The 14876-nt window shown below is 39.1% G+C and overlaps 1 protein-coding gene across 1 annotated transcript in view; it reads right to left on the bottom strand.

The window, feature by feature from the left end:
- Window positions 1-14876, bottom strand: part of KCNJ3 (potassium inwardly rectifying channel subfamily J member 3) — a 179989-nt gene that overhangs the window by 153215 nt on the left and 11898 nt on the right. Inside the window, exon 2 of the mRNA XM_034786378.1 lies at window positions 13550-13766. Coding sequence (XP_034642269.1) covers window positions 13550-13766 — 217 coding nt within the window. The remainder of the gene's footprint in view (window positions 1-13549; window positions 13767-14876) is intronic.

Raw genomic sequence — 14876 nt, 5'->3', positions numbered from 1 at the left:
TATTCTTCTGCCCAATGTAATGGCAATTAAAAGGGCAATTTTAATAGACAGTTGGTAGAAAGGAAAGTATGCCAGCAGTTCAAAGGGAGAACCCATCAGATCTGTTAAAACAATACTGAAATTCCAGCAGGAGGGTGGGCACTAATGGAGACACCTGAGTGTTCTAAGGTGAGCAGGCAGTAGAGATGACAAGAGGAGATGACAAGAGGAGCCCCCACAGGGGACAGCCAATTCTGTACAGCTCAGATGGAGAATCTCCTCCATTTGGTAGCATATGTGGGTTTAGTGGACTCTTGCTGCTCTATGGTACAATATTTGGAACTGTCAAGGAGGAGGATCTATCTGTAGACGTTAGCCAGCCAGCATCCAGGCAGTCAGAGGGAGGAAAGCAGAGTCCAGCTGAAAAACTTGTCCCTTCAATTGTATGATCATATCTGGATATGCTGAAAGCTTGATTGGAGGCTGTACTTACAAGTTCATAAGGTCACAGTATCAGAACTACCTGGGCCATGCTGGGGCTATCAATAGCATCAGGGCTGCATCCTGTCTGATCTTCCTGAGCACTCTCAGTATCAGGGGAATAGAGGGTAGGCATACATGACCCTCAGTGATCACAGAATGAGAAAGGACAAAAAGCCATGAGCAAGTTCCCCTATGGAGCAGAATCTGTGGTGTTTCTTGTTTAGGTCTGTTGTCCAGTCCCCCCCTCCAGCACAAGATGTCTTGAAGGATAGAATCCTAGAAAGACCATTTATGGTTGTCCGAATATTGTCAGCAAGAACTTGTAGATAGTCCACCATAGTGTTATGTAGACCAGGAATGTGAAGGGTTGCTTATTTGTGTGACTTGGTGATTGATGCACTGGTCCCAAAGATTAATTGTTTCCTAATGCAATGGCAATGGCCATGCCTCTCCCTGTTTGTTGACAGGGTATACTGTTGTAGTATTGTCACTGAGCATTTGTACTGTGTCACCCTGAAGTAACAGGAAGAAAGTCATGCATGCCAGTGGCATAGCACTCAATTCTAGATCATTTATGTGGACATTTGACTCCAGGGGAGACCAGAGGCTGACTCTGAAGGTGACCCAGATGAGCTCCCCATCCTACCTTTGATGTATCTGTCATGAGTATCATGCTCGGATGGAGTCATTCAAGGAGGGAGGGGGAGAGAAGGCAGATAAGGTGTTCATCTGCTATCCGGCCTTCTCCCCAAAACATGCTTCTGTATAGTGAGTTAATAGCTTTGCTCAAATTTCACTTCTCAGAGACACAAAAACAAGGGCAATCAGGAGTAAAATTTGCTATTTCACTGAAAGAGTAATAAGCTGTCAAATCAGCCCATCAAAGCAAACGGTAAAATCTATGTGAGCTTAACCTTAGAACTGAAAAACCAAAGAGATGTTATCAATTAATTAGGGTCTCAATTATACCTATGCTTATTTAACATTAGCATAAAATAGTGTGATATGTCCTCCCACTTCTAAATACCATTTTTATATACTTTAACTTAACATGACACTATTTTGGTGTGACACGCAAAATGAGTGCACTCCTTTTGCAACTCTGAGTGTTCTATCAAAGATTATTCCACAAGCAGAGCCATTCCCAATGATCTAATCATTATGTTACTAGTTCTGTTGCAGCAGAAACACTCAAAAGGCAACCAAATGTGCTTCTATTATTTAATTTCACATTTAAAACAGTATTATTTCCAACTATGCTTAAGCCCGTGTATTAAAGGAAAACTTTTCATTTTTAAAGATCTTTTCAAATAAATGTCTGTAGGAATTAAAAAAGGGAAAAGTCTCAAAATATAAAACACAATGTTAAAAGAAATTGAGTGCTACATTGTTTCCCTGATACTTTTCTCATGACTCCAACTCTCTCAATTTTTTTCTTAATATAACTGGAATTCCATATTTTCCTTCACACAGGTTTTTGTTTTGCCTTTTTTTTAAAAAAAGGAAATAAAGTTCTTCCTTTCAACCTCATATACTAGATTTTTATATGATGCAATATCTGGCATATCCGTATCAATGAGATGATAAAGAATGCTGAAAACATAGTTGAAATGAAGATTCTTCAAATGTTGACTAGAATTCTCGACTTTAAAAACAGCACAGTAGCTTTAATAATTTACTCTCTCTCTCTCTACACTAAGGATTTTTTTTTTACTTTATTCATTATAATTAGATTATTAAAATGGGATGAGTTTAAGAGGTAGAACTATTCCATGGGCCTAATCCTATAAACCACCCATTTATAGAACTCAGTAAGCTTTCTTTGTGCTGGGAGACTATAGGAGTGGCCCCTATGCTCACAGTACTTTTCAAGAGCTTACTGAGACTAATTTACCATAAAAAAAGCAAAAACTGAGTTTAGGCAGATGGGTATTGAATTTCCATTTAAACTCAAGCTATAGAAACAATAAGCACTAAGCAAGGCCTTTTCTGTTCATTCTGTCATGTTAGTATTAACAAATGCACCGGACTAAGAGTCTAATATGAACCACAAAGGATGAGTTTGTGAGCTCTTCACAGCTGAAGGGGAAAACAACTCCCCCATGTGATAATTTTATTATTTCTGAAGTGATCTCTTCTCCATGGTAATGATGTCTGCAAGGCAATTTTATATAAAAAAGAAAGCAGCTTCAGAAAACTGTGTTACAGGGTTGCTTAATGTTTTGAAATTCATATATATTATGTTATCATATCTTCTGTGCTGACATGTAAAATCAGTTTGGAAAAAAAAAGGTACCATATTTTCCGGCGTATAAGACGACTGGGCGTATAAGACGACCCCCAACTTTTCCAGTTAAAATATAGAGTTTGGGATATACTCGCCGTATAAGACTACCCCTCTTCCAACGCACACCAAATAAAAATTAAAAAAACATCAGATTTGATTTCAATATGGTAATTTTAATTCAAATGCTTATGACATGCAGGTACTTAGCAGGAAAACTGTCACTTATAAACATAAGGCTGTTTGTCATCAAACATGTAAACATAAAACAGTGCAAGTGGATTAAACTTTTCCTAATTCACTCTAAAGCTGAAAGGAAGGATAAGACAATAAACCCATGGGAGCTGCCATGCTGTTTGTTTTCTAAGCTGTCAACCAAACTGGAACTGATGATGATAGGAGGAAGATAACAAACAAGAGAGAGAGAGCAAGTGCCGGGCAAGTCCCTGGCGAGTTAGCAACGCCCATCATAACTGCAAGCTACGGTATTTTTACAGGTTTTGCTGGCGTGACAGTTTCCCTTTAAAAGCCTTCAAAATCCTCCTGTTCGTCATCTGATATCATAAGTACATCAATGACATCTTGTGATACATTTGTAAGGCAGTCATCGTATGGATCGAATTCCGTATCAGATGGTGTGGTCTCAGCTTCGGCTTCCTCTTCATCTTGCCACAAGTAGTCGTCCTCCATACCATCTAATGAATTTGATATGCCACACTTCTTGAAAGACTTGATTACTGTTTCTGCATCAATATCATTCCAGGCTTTTATGACAAACTTGCACAAAACATCCAACTGTGGAGCACGCATGTTTCCTCCTTTTGTGAATGACTTTTCACCGCTAACCATCGCATTCGAGAACAGTGGAGTGAATGGATCTTTAAATGGCTTGTTTAGGCACACATCCAGTGGCTGTACCAACGATGTCAATCCTGCAGGAATAACTGCCGCATCTGTGTTTAGTCTTGCAAGCCTTTGCTTGGTGCTGGGAGTTAAATGAGCCCTGAACATATCCCACACCAGTAGACTACATTTTTGAATAAGTCCACCTGGTCGCCTGCTCCATACATTATCAAGCCATAGCTTTACCTCTTCTTCATCCATCCAGCCTTTTTCATTCACATGTACAAAACAACCAACAGGGAACTTGAGTTTCGGCATTGTTTTTCTTTTAAAAATAATCATTGGTCTCAGTTTGGCGCCATCAGCTGTGCATCCTAGTACCACTGTAAAACTGGACTTCTCATGTCCTGTTGTTTTAATTAAAATTGTTTTTTCACCTTTTTGATGGACAGTTTTATTTCCAACCATATCAAAATTCATTGGAGTTTCACCCATATTTCCAATACTACTTAACACATAGCCATGTTTAGTGCGCTGTTGTATTATGTATTGATGGAAACTATTTACTTTGCTATCAAGATCTGCAGGTAATTTTTGGGCAATTTTCGTCTTTTGCCTCAGTACCATATTATGCCTTTCCATGAATCTAGTACATCAGGATACAGTGGCCTTAAATCTGTTGCTGTGATCTGGGTTAGATTTGGCCCACTGAAGTGCAAACAAACATATTTTATTTCGTGTCACTACTTAACCGTTTTGGCGATGCTCATTCACCATGTCTGCTACATGTTTTTCGAGTTCTGGCCAATGTGGGGTGCCTCTTCTTAATGCACACTTACCCCTGGGCATACTCTTTAATGCTTTTTCATTTGCTTTCCAGTCCCGAACCATCTTTTCTGTTACTCCATATTGTCTTGCAGCAGCGCAGTTATTATGTTCCATGGCAAAGTTTACAACTTTAAGTTTGAAACTGGCTTCATATTTCTTTCTTCTTGCTGGTGGAGCCATGATGGGGTTTTGACTGTTGGACATTTGTATACTGTACTGTATGTACTGGTGCTATACTGTATGAACAGGTACAGATACTGGTGCTGTACTGTATGTGGTACCCAGTATACAACAACCAGCCAATCACGGCAAGCGATGTACCTTACCGGCGACTGGCTGGTTGTTGTATACAAAGCCTGCTTGGATTGGTCAGCTCTCCCTGCCTGCCCAGCCCTCCCTGTCTCCAAGACTATCAGAGCGGTAGCGCAAACACGCCTCTTTCACCCGTCTGGCCTGCCCTTGTATCCTATTACCTCCTTCTCTGCCTCTCAGATCTTGCACATGCACGCCTGCGCCGCTTCACTGCAGTCCTCAGGAGCGAGATCTGAGAGGCAGAGAAGGAGGTACGGTAATAGGATACAAGGGCGGGCCAGACGGGTGAAAGAGGCGTGTTTTTCTGGGCACAGCGCCGCTCTCTCTCTTTTTGCCATACCCCGGGCGTCCCGGACGCCTGCAGCTTGCTCCGCCCTTGCTGCTTTCATGCGGCCGCGGCCGTTTTTGAGCTCCCCCCACCATATGCGGTGACCACAGATTCTCCAGTCCGGCTCGGAAGTTTCAGCACCCGGCGTATAAGACGACCCCCGATTTTTGAGAAGATTTTCCTGGGTTACAAGGTCGTCTTATACGCTGGAAAATACGGTAGATGCAAAACAGAAGAAAGGCCGTATACTATTCTAAATATAAACTCACCCCTGTGTTGATCCTCTGCAGAGAGTGAGGTTCAGCCCTACTGAACTAAGGCATCTGAACTAAAAATAAAATATTTTGATACTGAATTTGAAATTAGAGTCAAATTTTAAGTTTTTAAAAAGCAGTTCTCTAGGCAAACAATAGTTTATTTAATGGCTACAAAGAAGATCTCTGTCTACAGAGAGAAACACCAGAATAAATAAAAATGCATTATGTAACATGTGAACAGGTGTATACAGTACATTGTTGCATAGGTCTTAAATTTGACTTTTGGATATGCCACCTTAGGAAAAAGGAACCAACCATATGCCAAGATAGATGGGGTAACAAATTCAACACATCGTCGTCATAATATTGGAATGTACAGTAATTTGAACACTAAAAATTAAATTTCAAATCAGATTTAATAAAATAAGTTAAAACATTTTAATAAATGGTTTTCCCATTACAGCAAAACGATAACGGCCCCTATCGTTCCATCAGCTATCAGACAGGATGTGGCTTGGACAGAGAAGGATGGGAAGGTTTGGACTCTATGGTTAACACCATGCCCTGCTTTCTTCCTTCAATCCCACAGAAGAGCTTGCATGGGAATAGGTTTTGTGGGAGATCTGCTATCTGAAAGTGGATGGGGGGCTTCTTTCCTAAGTGGCAGAGACACCCACACCTAGATTAAATGCAGCTTCAAAAAACACTATCCCAATCCCTTGCTTGCAACTCCTTCAGAAAAACCCTTGCTCACTTTTAAGGCAGCTGTTCTCCAAGAACACTTCCCACATTGTGGGAACTTAAAAGGAGGAAATAATGTTGGCCAGAGTAGCAACAGAGAGAAATCCTAGGGAATAAGAAATTTTACTCCCTTGCATATCCTCAATCATGCAATCACTGTGGAAATTAACATGTAGTAAAAAGCAGTCTCTTCTACATGTGCATTTTGAGATACGGGGCATATTCCTGATTCCACTGCAGTCAATAAGACTTTTTGCTATTGAATTCAATGGGGCTGGGATTGGGACAATTGGGATTATCACTGAATCATTGCTTCTTATGTGTTCATTTGACATAGCAAAAATGTTTCATCCTTCATTACATTTAAAATGAAACATTAAACTACTAACCTTCACCTCATATTTATTATCACTGAAGATTAGTAATGGAATTCACAGACTTATCATATATATGAAACATGACCAACATCAAAAATAAAGGTCTTGAATTTACACTAAATGCAGACTTGGAATGAAACGTTGATGCTAACCAATTAAAATTACTGATCTATCAAACGTATATTTTTTAAAAGGTTAGGATTTCTGTATTCTTTTTAACAAGAAAACTTGGCATACTGCATACTTTCCACCTTTCTTTACTGCAGGAGTAAAGTTTACAGGATAATTAATAAATTGGATAATCAATAAACTCCTTCATCAACCAAGTAAGGACTTCTATGAAAGTAGAGGTGAAAGTATTAAGCATGAAAAGCTACTCTTGGACGTCATGAAATTTCATTTTTATTGAAGGGTATTTGTTGAGAGGAGACATTTGTAACAGTTAGACAGTATTTGGTTTCAATCAGCAAAAACTTCATATTAAGAAGCACACATTTTATGACAAAGATAGATAAGTAGTGAAAGTAAAAATTATCTAAACTGAGCCACAGCCTAAATAAAACAAAACAAAACTTTTCTGAACTAGAGCTCTGTGAGAGATTTAATTTAAACGCTCATCAAAGGGGAAAAAAGAGAGGGGGAGGGGACACGCTTTGGTTCAAATTCTGCCACCAATGCCATTCACAAAAACTGCTGAAGTTCATCTGAACTTCATCAACACACATTGCCATTTTTTCCCATCTAAACATTCACAAGCATTGAGGTTGTTCTGTGCTATCTGTAGAGTCTGACAAGGATTGATTAGGATAGGTCACATGAGGCATATCACAAGCTGTTTTCCAATATTGCCATTATTTCCATCTAGTGTGACCCGCAAACCAGGTTCATTCAAACACAAAACTTAATGACCTGATCACTGAATTTCACAAGACGTGAAAAAAACTGAAAAGAAGCTTTACTTCGCATATAATAGAAAATTAAGTTCTAGTTCTAGACAACAGGAACCATTCCAGCTGTTTGTTTAATATTCCATTGGCCTGATGCTCTTTTCAGTGTGTATATTCATAAAGAGACAGCACATTTTAAAAAACTTTCATTGAGTATTCCTGCATCATTTAAGCAGTACATTGGAGGCAACTAACACTATTTTACTGATGATTTCAAATAGCCTGACAACATAGAAGACTGGGTTTTCTAAAAGCCTTTTGCCTGAAAAATCCTGCAGGGAGGATTGCAAAATATATAAAAGTCTACAGAAATCTCCACTTCCACTCTGAAAGACCTGCTAGCATTTAGAAGCAATTTCTAGCCCTAGTTGCCAACATTTACATTAATTCCTCAGGAAACAATTTATGTAACTTATTCTTTTTCTCTCATTCCTGAGGCAATCAACCCAGTCTGTATGAAATTACTGAGGATTTTTCCCTAATAGTAAATGTACATATTTAGAGGTGGAATAATACAAGAGCCAGGATAGCTAAAAGCCATCCTTGATACAGAGCTCCAATCCACTGTTTAGGCTTGTTAGACAAGGATCATGTAAGGTAATAATAATGTACTCTCAAGAGAACACAGAAATCCATATGAAAGTGTGAGGGAGACCAAAAGGTGAAGACATTACGTAAAAGCTAATTTTTCCACAAAAAAAGGATTCATTTGTTAACTAATTGAATTATTTCTAACAAACACTACAAATCATCCTGCAATAACAAGAATATTTCTTAACCTGTCTGGTCATTCAGTGACAGACCTGCGGGTGGCTATATTACAACTTCAAAAACTTGAAAAACTTCAAAAACAGACTCCAACGAGAGACTGCTGAGCTAGAACTGATATGCAAACTAGACACAATCAACTCCGGTTTGAATAAGGACTGGGAATGGCTGAGCCATTACAAACATTGAATCTGTCTCCCCTTGTAAGTATTCTCACACTCCTTAACTGTCTGTACTGGGCTAGCTTGATTATCACTTCAAAAGTTTTTTTTCTCTTAATTAATTGGCCTCTCAGAGTTGGTAAGACAACTCCCACCTGTTTATGCTCTCTGTATGTGTGTATATATATCTCCTCAATATATGTTCCATTCTATATGCATCCGAAGAAGTGGGCTGTAGTCCACGAAAGCTTATGCTCTAATAAATTTGTTAGTCTCTAAGGTGCCACAAGTACTCCTGTTCTTCTTTTTAAGAATATTTCTGAATATTATGATTCAACAAACATGCATGTAACAGTCGAGGATGTAGTCTTCTTTTCTATCAGAGATACTTGTATTACTTTATGGACACCTACAATTTATAGCATTCATCCTAAAAGATGTGCATCATTAGGTTAGCAGGACAACCCACCAAGATATAGGTCAAGACATCTGGTGAGCTTTAAATTGAGAGAAGGTTCTGAAAGTTTGAGAGGGTTTCTAGTGGAATCATGTTTTGGGAACCTGCATGTCACTGAGAGATAATTTCATGGACGGAGTGAAGTCCATGCCTGTCGATCCTACAGAAGGCACCAAGAACAGCAATGTTTAAATAGGGACCATAAAGGGAATTGTCTCAGACATTCCAATATACCCGCTTACACTAGCACTGTTTGTCTTCCTACACTCCCTTAGGGCCATCATTGTTCAGCAAGGCACAAAATGTCAGTTTGTTGTAGGTGACTATATTGGGCTGAGGCTTAGGGACCAGTTCACCCAAGAGTGTTGTTTGCCAGAAGGCCACTTCTTGCCTAAAGGCATTGCTCCTACACTACATGAGGGAAGAAGCAATTAGAATAAACCCCCAGATGATACACTGCTGACAAGGAAAGCTGCCCAAAACCCACAGCAGAAAAAGCTCTAGCCAGGCTGAGTCCTGTGAAGGAAAAGTGGTAGGCTGTTTCTTCACAGCCCTCATCCACCTGCAAGTATGTCCTCTTGCATTACTAGTGATATTATAGCCACTAATGTAGCTGGGAGTGGAGCTGCTGCCTTTCACCTATATTCTCCTTTCTGCTGTTACATTACATTCAGCAAAATGTAGCAGGCATGTGTGTTAGTGGGAATGGCATTTCTCCAAGGCCACCTCATACATTTACTGCTACATGTGTCAACGCCAACCTATACAGAAGTACATCCTCCTCTTCATACCATGAAACCATTACTAACCAAGTAGGCAGTGACACAGGAAACTGCTATTTGTCTTTGGTGTCCTACTTCCACGTTGGGGCTCCACGTGATACAGGCACACCTAAAAGCTGGGTGAGTAACATGAACATTGACTTTAGATGTGGCCTCTGGGGATATGTATGTTAGTAACTGGTAGCATTTTGTTGCAACGGTTATTCAGAATATACAGAATACATCACAGATTATAATTTTACTATAGGAATGTTTGTAATATACAATGATGTTGTTTGTGGTTTGTAGTTTTTCATGGTTCCAGGGGTTGTTTGGCAGGAAGATTTTAATCCTTCCAGATGGGAATTATTGTTCCTCAATTCTGTATGGACTGATCACAGATGCTATACAGCTGCAATCCACTTTGCTCAGCAACTCTCAAGATCAGAATCATCAAGAGGGCTGAGCTGAACAGCTAAGGGAAGCGCTTAAGCAACTGCTAAAAATCACAAAGGAGCAAGCAGAAACCTAGCTGTAGCAGTAGGTTATGCCTGAGCTGAAATCCTGCCCTATTGAAGTCAATGGGAATTTCGTCATTGAAATCAGTGAGGCCAGGAGTCTTAATGCTTGTTTGAGCTGTAGATTAGCAGATCACTTTTAACATAGATAGAAGGAGTATTTTATAGGCGGGAAAGGTTGGTTTGTTTTTAGCCCTTTTTTTTCCCCTCTACTGAACTTTAAAATTAAAGAGTAGTTTTTATATAACCCTTACCTGGTTCTTCAAGGAGATATCCCAACCTCTCACAATAATGGAAGGTGGGCAGCAGGGCACTTAGGAATCATAGTCATCATCATTTACATCATATTAGTTAGGAATACCACTGGAATAATGGAGATACTCTTCAATTTAAGATACACTCATTATAGTAAACATACATCAAGCTGCACCTCCTGTCCAAATTTGGAGGAAAAATTCCTGCTTCAGACCATATCTGCTGGGAAGCCTCATGAAAACACATATTGCTAGTGCAGACGGAGAAATCTGTCACTTTTGTCCTAACCCATATTGTTTCCCTAGAACTGCTTTTGTACATTTCTGTGTTGAGGAAATACAGTCACTCTTCCAAAGGAGTTTGGATACTACAGTTTCCTGCGTCTTTGTTATGATTCAACTGTGACCATTAGATGACATTGCAGAAGTGACATCTATATGAACAGAAGTCATAGCAACATAATTATTACATTTTCAAAAGAGGATCCTCTCCCTTAAAGTTATGCTCTTAAGGCCAAATGCTCTTAAGAGTTGATGCTGTCCCCAAATCAAAGCAGAAAGGGAGTTCCTCATTAGCCTCAATTTACCATATAAAGGCAGTAGGATGTGTTGCCAAGTGTACTGAAAACATTACATCAGTAACTTCCTTGGAGCGAGGAAGAGCTCACACTGGTGAAAGATGATCCAAGGATCTCAGTTAAACTTATAATGAACACACCATTTAGAAAGGCCAGTAAATGGATCCAATAAGTAAAAAAGTCAGCATGCAGTATTTAAGGCTATGTGTTGTGGGGGGAACCCAAATGGTGTGGAGAAGCGCTCCAAAATGTGAAAGAGACTGAGTAGTGTTTCCTGGTCTCAGAGATCACAGAAGCCTCTCTATGTGAAAACTATGTGGTCAGAGTGTGACAATCTTTCCACAGCATCATCAGCCCAGAAACCCAGGCAAAATAATACTGAACCAGTTAGTGTTACCTTACACAGGTAGCACCTTCCACTGTAAGAACTGACCTCTTTCCCAAGGAAAGATTCAGGAGCAATCACAAGACAAGTGAGCCTAGAAACTAGTGCATAGGAAAGGATGTCCATGTGCACAGTCCTGGCTCCTGAGATCCATGGGGGTCCCAGAGATTTAGAGGGGTAAGCCCTTTTCAAGGACTGTGTGGGGGCAAATCCTGCCTTCCATCCCAAAACAAACTCAGAAGACAGTCTGAGTGGGAACTCTCAGTTTTTCCCAGGTAGGTGACAATCTGGTCCATAGAGAAGATCAGAACTGGTATGTTTAAAAAGAAGGCTACAGGGCAGTTTTTAAAATGAAAACTTGTTTAATTTTTATCTTGTAGTATATTTTTGGGAAGGGATAATAGGAAGGAAAGTAAGGAAAAAAATGGAGAAAGATTTTTTTTAAATGTAAAAGACAAGAGAGAAACTTTCTAATTTTCACTTAATCTAGTGAAAACACAGTTTATTGTTCAATCCAGGAACATGTGGTAAATCCCTATAAGTAATATGTTTGGCACCAGAAACTAGACTAGACTGCCTTTTTATTTCAGTTCTTTATTTGTATCACTTGTATTTTTCTTCTCTATAGACCAGATTCACAGTAAAAACTGTCCACAGTGCAGATGTCAAATGTATTTTGTATGAAATCAGCCCTCCCTTTTTTTCTTTCTTAGTCCTCTTACAGTACCATCCTTTTCCCATTTAATTTCTCACAGCCTGCTTTCCCGGCTGCATTCCACTGTTTCTTCTCCATTCTCAAACTCTAATAGTCTAATTCTGCTTCATCTCTCACCAGTTAATTGAAGAATTGGGTTGCTTTCTCTCTGAGCTTCTCCTGTTCTATCTTCTGTTCACATTCTCTCTATTGTACTCTAAGCTCTTTCGTTTTTTTCATGCTTTATCCATATATATTATTTTTCACTTCGTTTATCCCATTTTTGTCTACTTCTATAAATCTCACTCCTGATCCTGCAAATTCATGTGAGTTAGGGTTTTCAGAATAAGATCCTACTCCCAGAAGCTTATTTTTGATAATATGAAGACCATTTTAAGACTAGAATATTTACAAACATTGAATTAAAAAGGGGGTGAAAACACAGCCAAAGCAAGTTTAAAAATTCCAATGATTATTTGCAGAATTCTTTTCCCAATATCACCAATCTCTAATAAATAGCATATGCATAGTAGTTCTGTTTATATAAACATTCTGAGTCTTAGTCCTTAAGATTTTACACAAGCAAAACACTCACTAACGTTAGCAGGAGTTTTAGTTAAATAAGGACAAAGGACCTACTTCTGCTCTCACTGACTTCAGTGGAAGCTGTACTGAATTTATTCAATGACTGCGAGCTTAGGCCCTCTCGCTTCTATCCTGCCACAACCTCTGTGAATGTTGACTCTTGTCCACATGCTCATGGCCCTATATTATTCAATATTCCATCCACAAAAAACTGGTATTTTTTGGAACCGAAGGTGTATTCAAATTACATTAGTGCGGACAATGTTCAGAATTAGAACAGTATGTTTGGATTAAAAATACAGTTAATGGCATAAATTCTTCATAAAATATACTCCCTTGTTTATGTACACAGTGTACTTTTCTCCTTTAGAAGGAATCTAATATCAAAAGTTTCTCTTTATTTTAAACATTTTCCCCTATTACATTTGGGTAGTACAAAAATATTTAAAAACAAAAATATGAACTGAAAAAATAGTAAATAGAATATTTTCCTAAATGTATTATCTCTAAATATTCTCCCATTGAAGTCATGCTTATTAGCATGCACACAAGCCTACTGCTGAGTCTGTCCACTAGTAACTCCAACACAATCATGCATGTACCTTGCAGCAAACATAAAATACATTATTCTACAGTAAAGACTGCAATGAGAACAGACCTGCATGCATCTGTCATTTATTTTCTACATTCCAAAAGGCCTGATACAGGCACAACTGAGCAGCTGAATCAATTTCTACAGATATCTACTGTTATTTTATTAGCTCACCAACCCTCTTGAGCATGCAGATGCATATTTATAAAACATATGTTTTAGTTTTCAACACAATTGCTCAAATAATATGTAGTTCACTTGAAAATAGGTGTACAGTCACCTTGTATGCATTCATGACATTCTACTACAATTGAGTAAAAGCCATTGTAAAAATCTATTTCACCTTTGGAAAAAGCAACACAATTATAAACTATATACAAACATATGTTTTGCTGGGTTGTTGTTTTTTTTACTCACCAGTTGTTTCCACAATGCCCTCGAGGATGACGACAATCTCAAACTGTTCAGTTTGCATGCTTCGCTGAGAGAGGTCATAGAAGGGGCTTTTGGCATCAATCACATGGCAGATCGTAAGTGGGGAAACAAGAAAAAGTTGATCTGCCCCTGTGCTAAAACCTACATCCAGTTCAAGTTGATCAAGAGGGAGGAACTCGCCCTCAGGTGTCTGCCGAGACTAGACAAGCATGCAGAAAAAAAAAGAGAAAAAAAATCACCACTAGTACAGCAATTTTTGAGACAGCCTGACAGCAATTCACATCATTGCCAACACTTTGCACTATCAATCATCTGAGACAAAATCCAAACAAATCATTATGCAGCTATGTTATAGAAAACCAGGCACAAACCCAATGTTGTTCATACAGAACATGCATGAATTATTTACGATATACATCTTACTATAATTACAGCTCACTAACTCATGAGCTTTGGAAAAATGCCTGGCCCCAAAATGTCTGTTAACACAAATTACAGAAGTGGGTGTACATCAGTGGTGGTTCTGCCACCAGGACACCTGGGGCACTGCCACACTGAAAAGTTAGGAAATAAAATCAGAGTAAAATAAATGTGCCTTTAATCCAATTCTGCAGCTCATTCACAGCCTTCATTTTACAGAACAGCTCAGTCAAAAGAAGTATTCATGCAGGGGCAGCTCCTCCCATGATAGCTCAGGCGACAGAGTGTAAATGGGCATGTTTGACTAGGGGGCCCCAGAGAAAAGCAGCAAGAGTTCATTGAAAAGCCACAAAACCAGTTGAAAGGAAATTTTAAAAGTACCCTTAATTAGAGCCCTGCTACTATCAGGCAAGTGGTTGCAATCAAGTCCATGGGACTAGTCACATGTAAGGGACTACTCTCTGAGAGTCAGCGTGGCAGATTCAGGCCATTAATGAGTATCTGTGCAGCCAGAGAGAGTTACATTGCCCCTCCAACAAGTTTAACCTATTGCCACTGGTGTATATATGTTAAAATGTAATATAAAACCTGCATGCTACAGAATGTATCCAGATAGGGTGACCAGATGTCCCGATTTTATAAGGACAGTCCCGATTTTTGGGTCTTTTTCTTATATAGGCATCTATTACCCCCCACCCCCGTCCCGATTTTTCACATTTACTGACTGGTCACCCTATATCCAGAAGACCAAAGAGTCACAAGGCCACAATAGGCCTTCTATTATAATAAACTTATTACATAAATCTACTGCATTTAAATGTATTAATGGGCTGCTCAATGACATGCAGGTGTACGGAAGCTGATTAACAATGTTTAATGGCAGTGCAAA

The sequence above is a fragment of the Trachemys scripta genome, chromosome 11 (assembly GCF_013100865.1).
Source record: "Trachemys scripta elegans isolate TJP31775 chromosome 11, CAS_Tse_1.0, whole genome shotgun sequence".
Classification (NCBI taxonomy): Eukaryota; Metazoa; Chordata; order Testudines; family Emydidae; genus Trachemys; species Trachemys scripta.
Note: the sequence above shows the minus strand (reverse complement) of the source record. Positions and strands in the feature narration are given on the sequence as shown.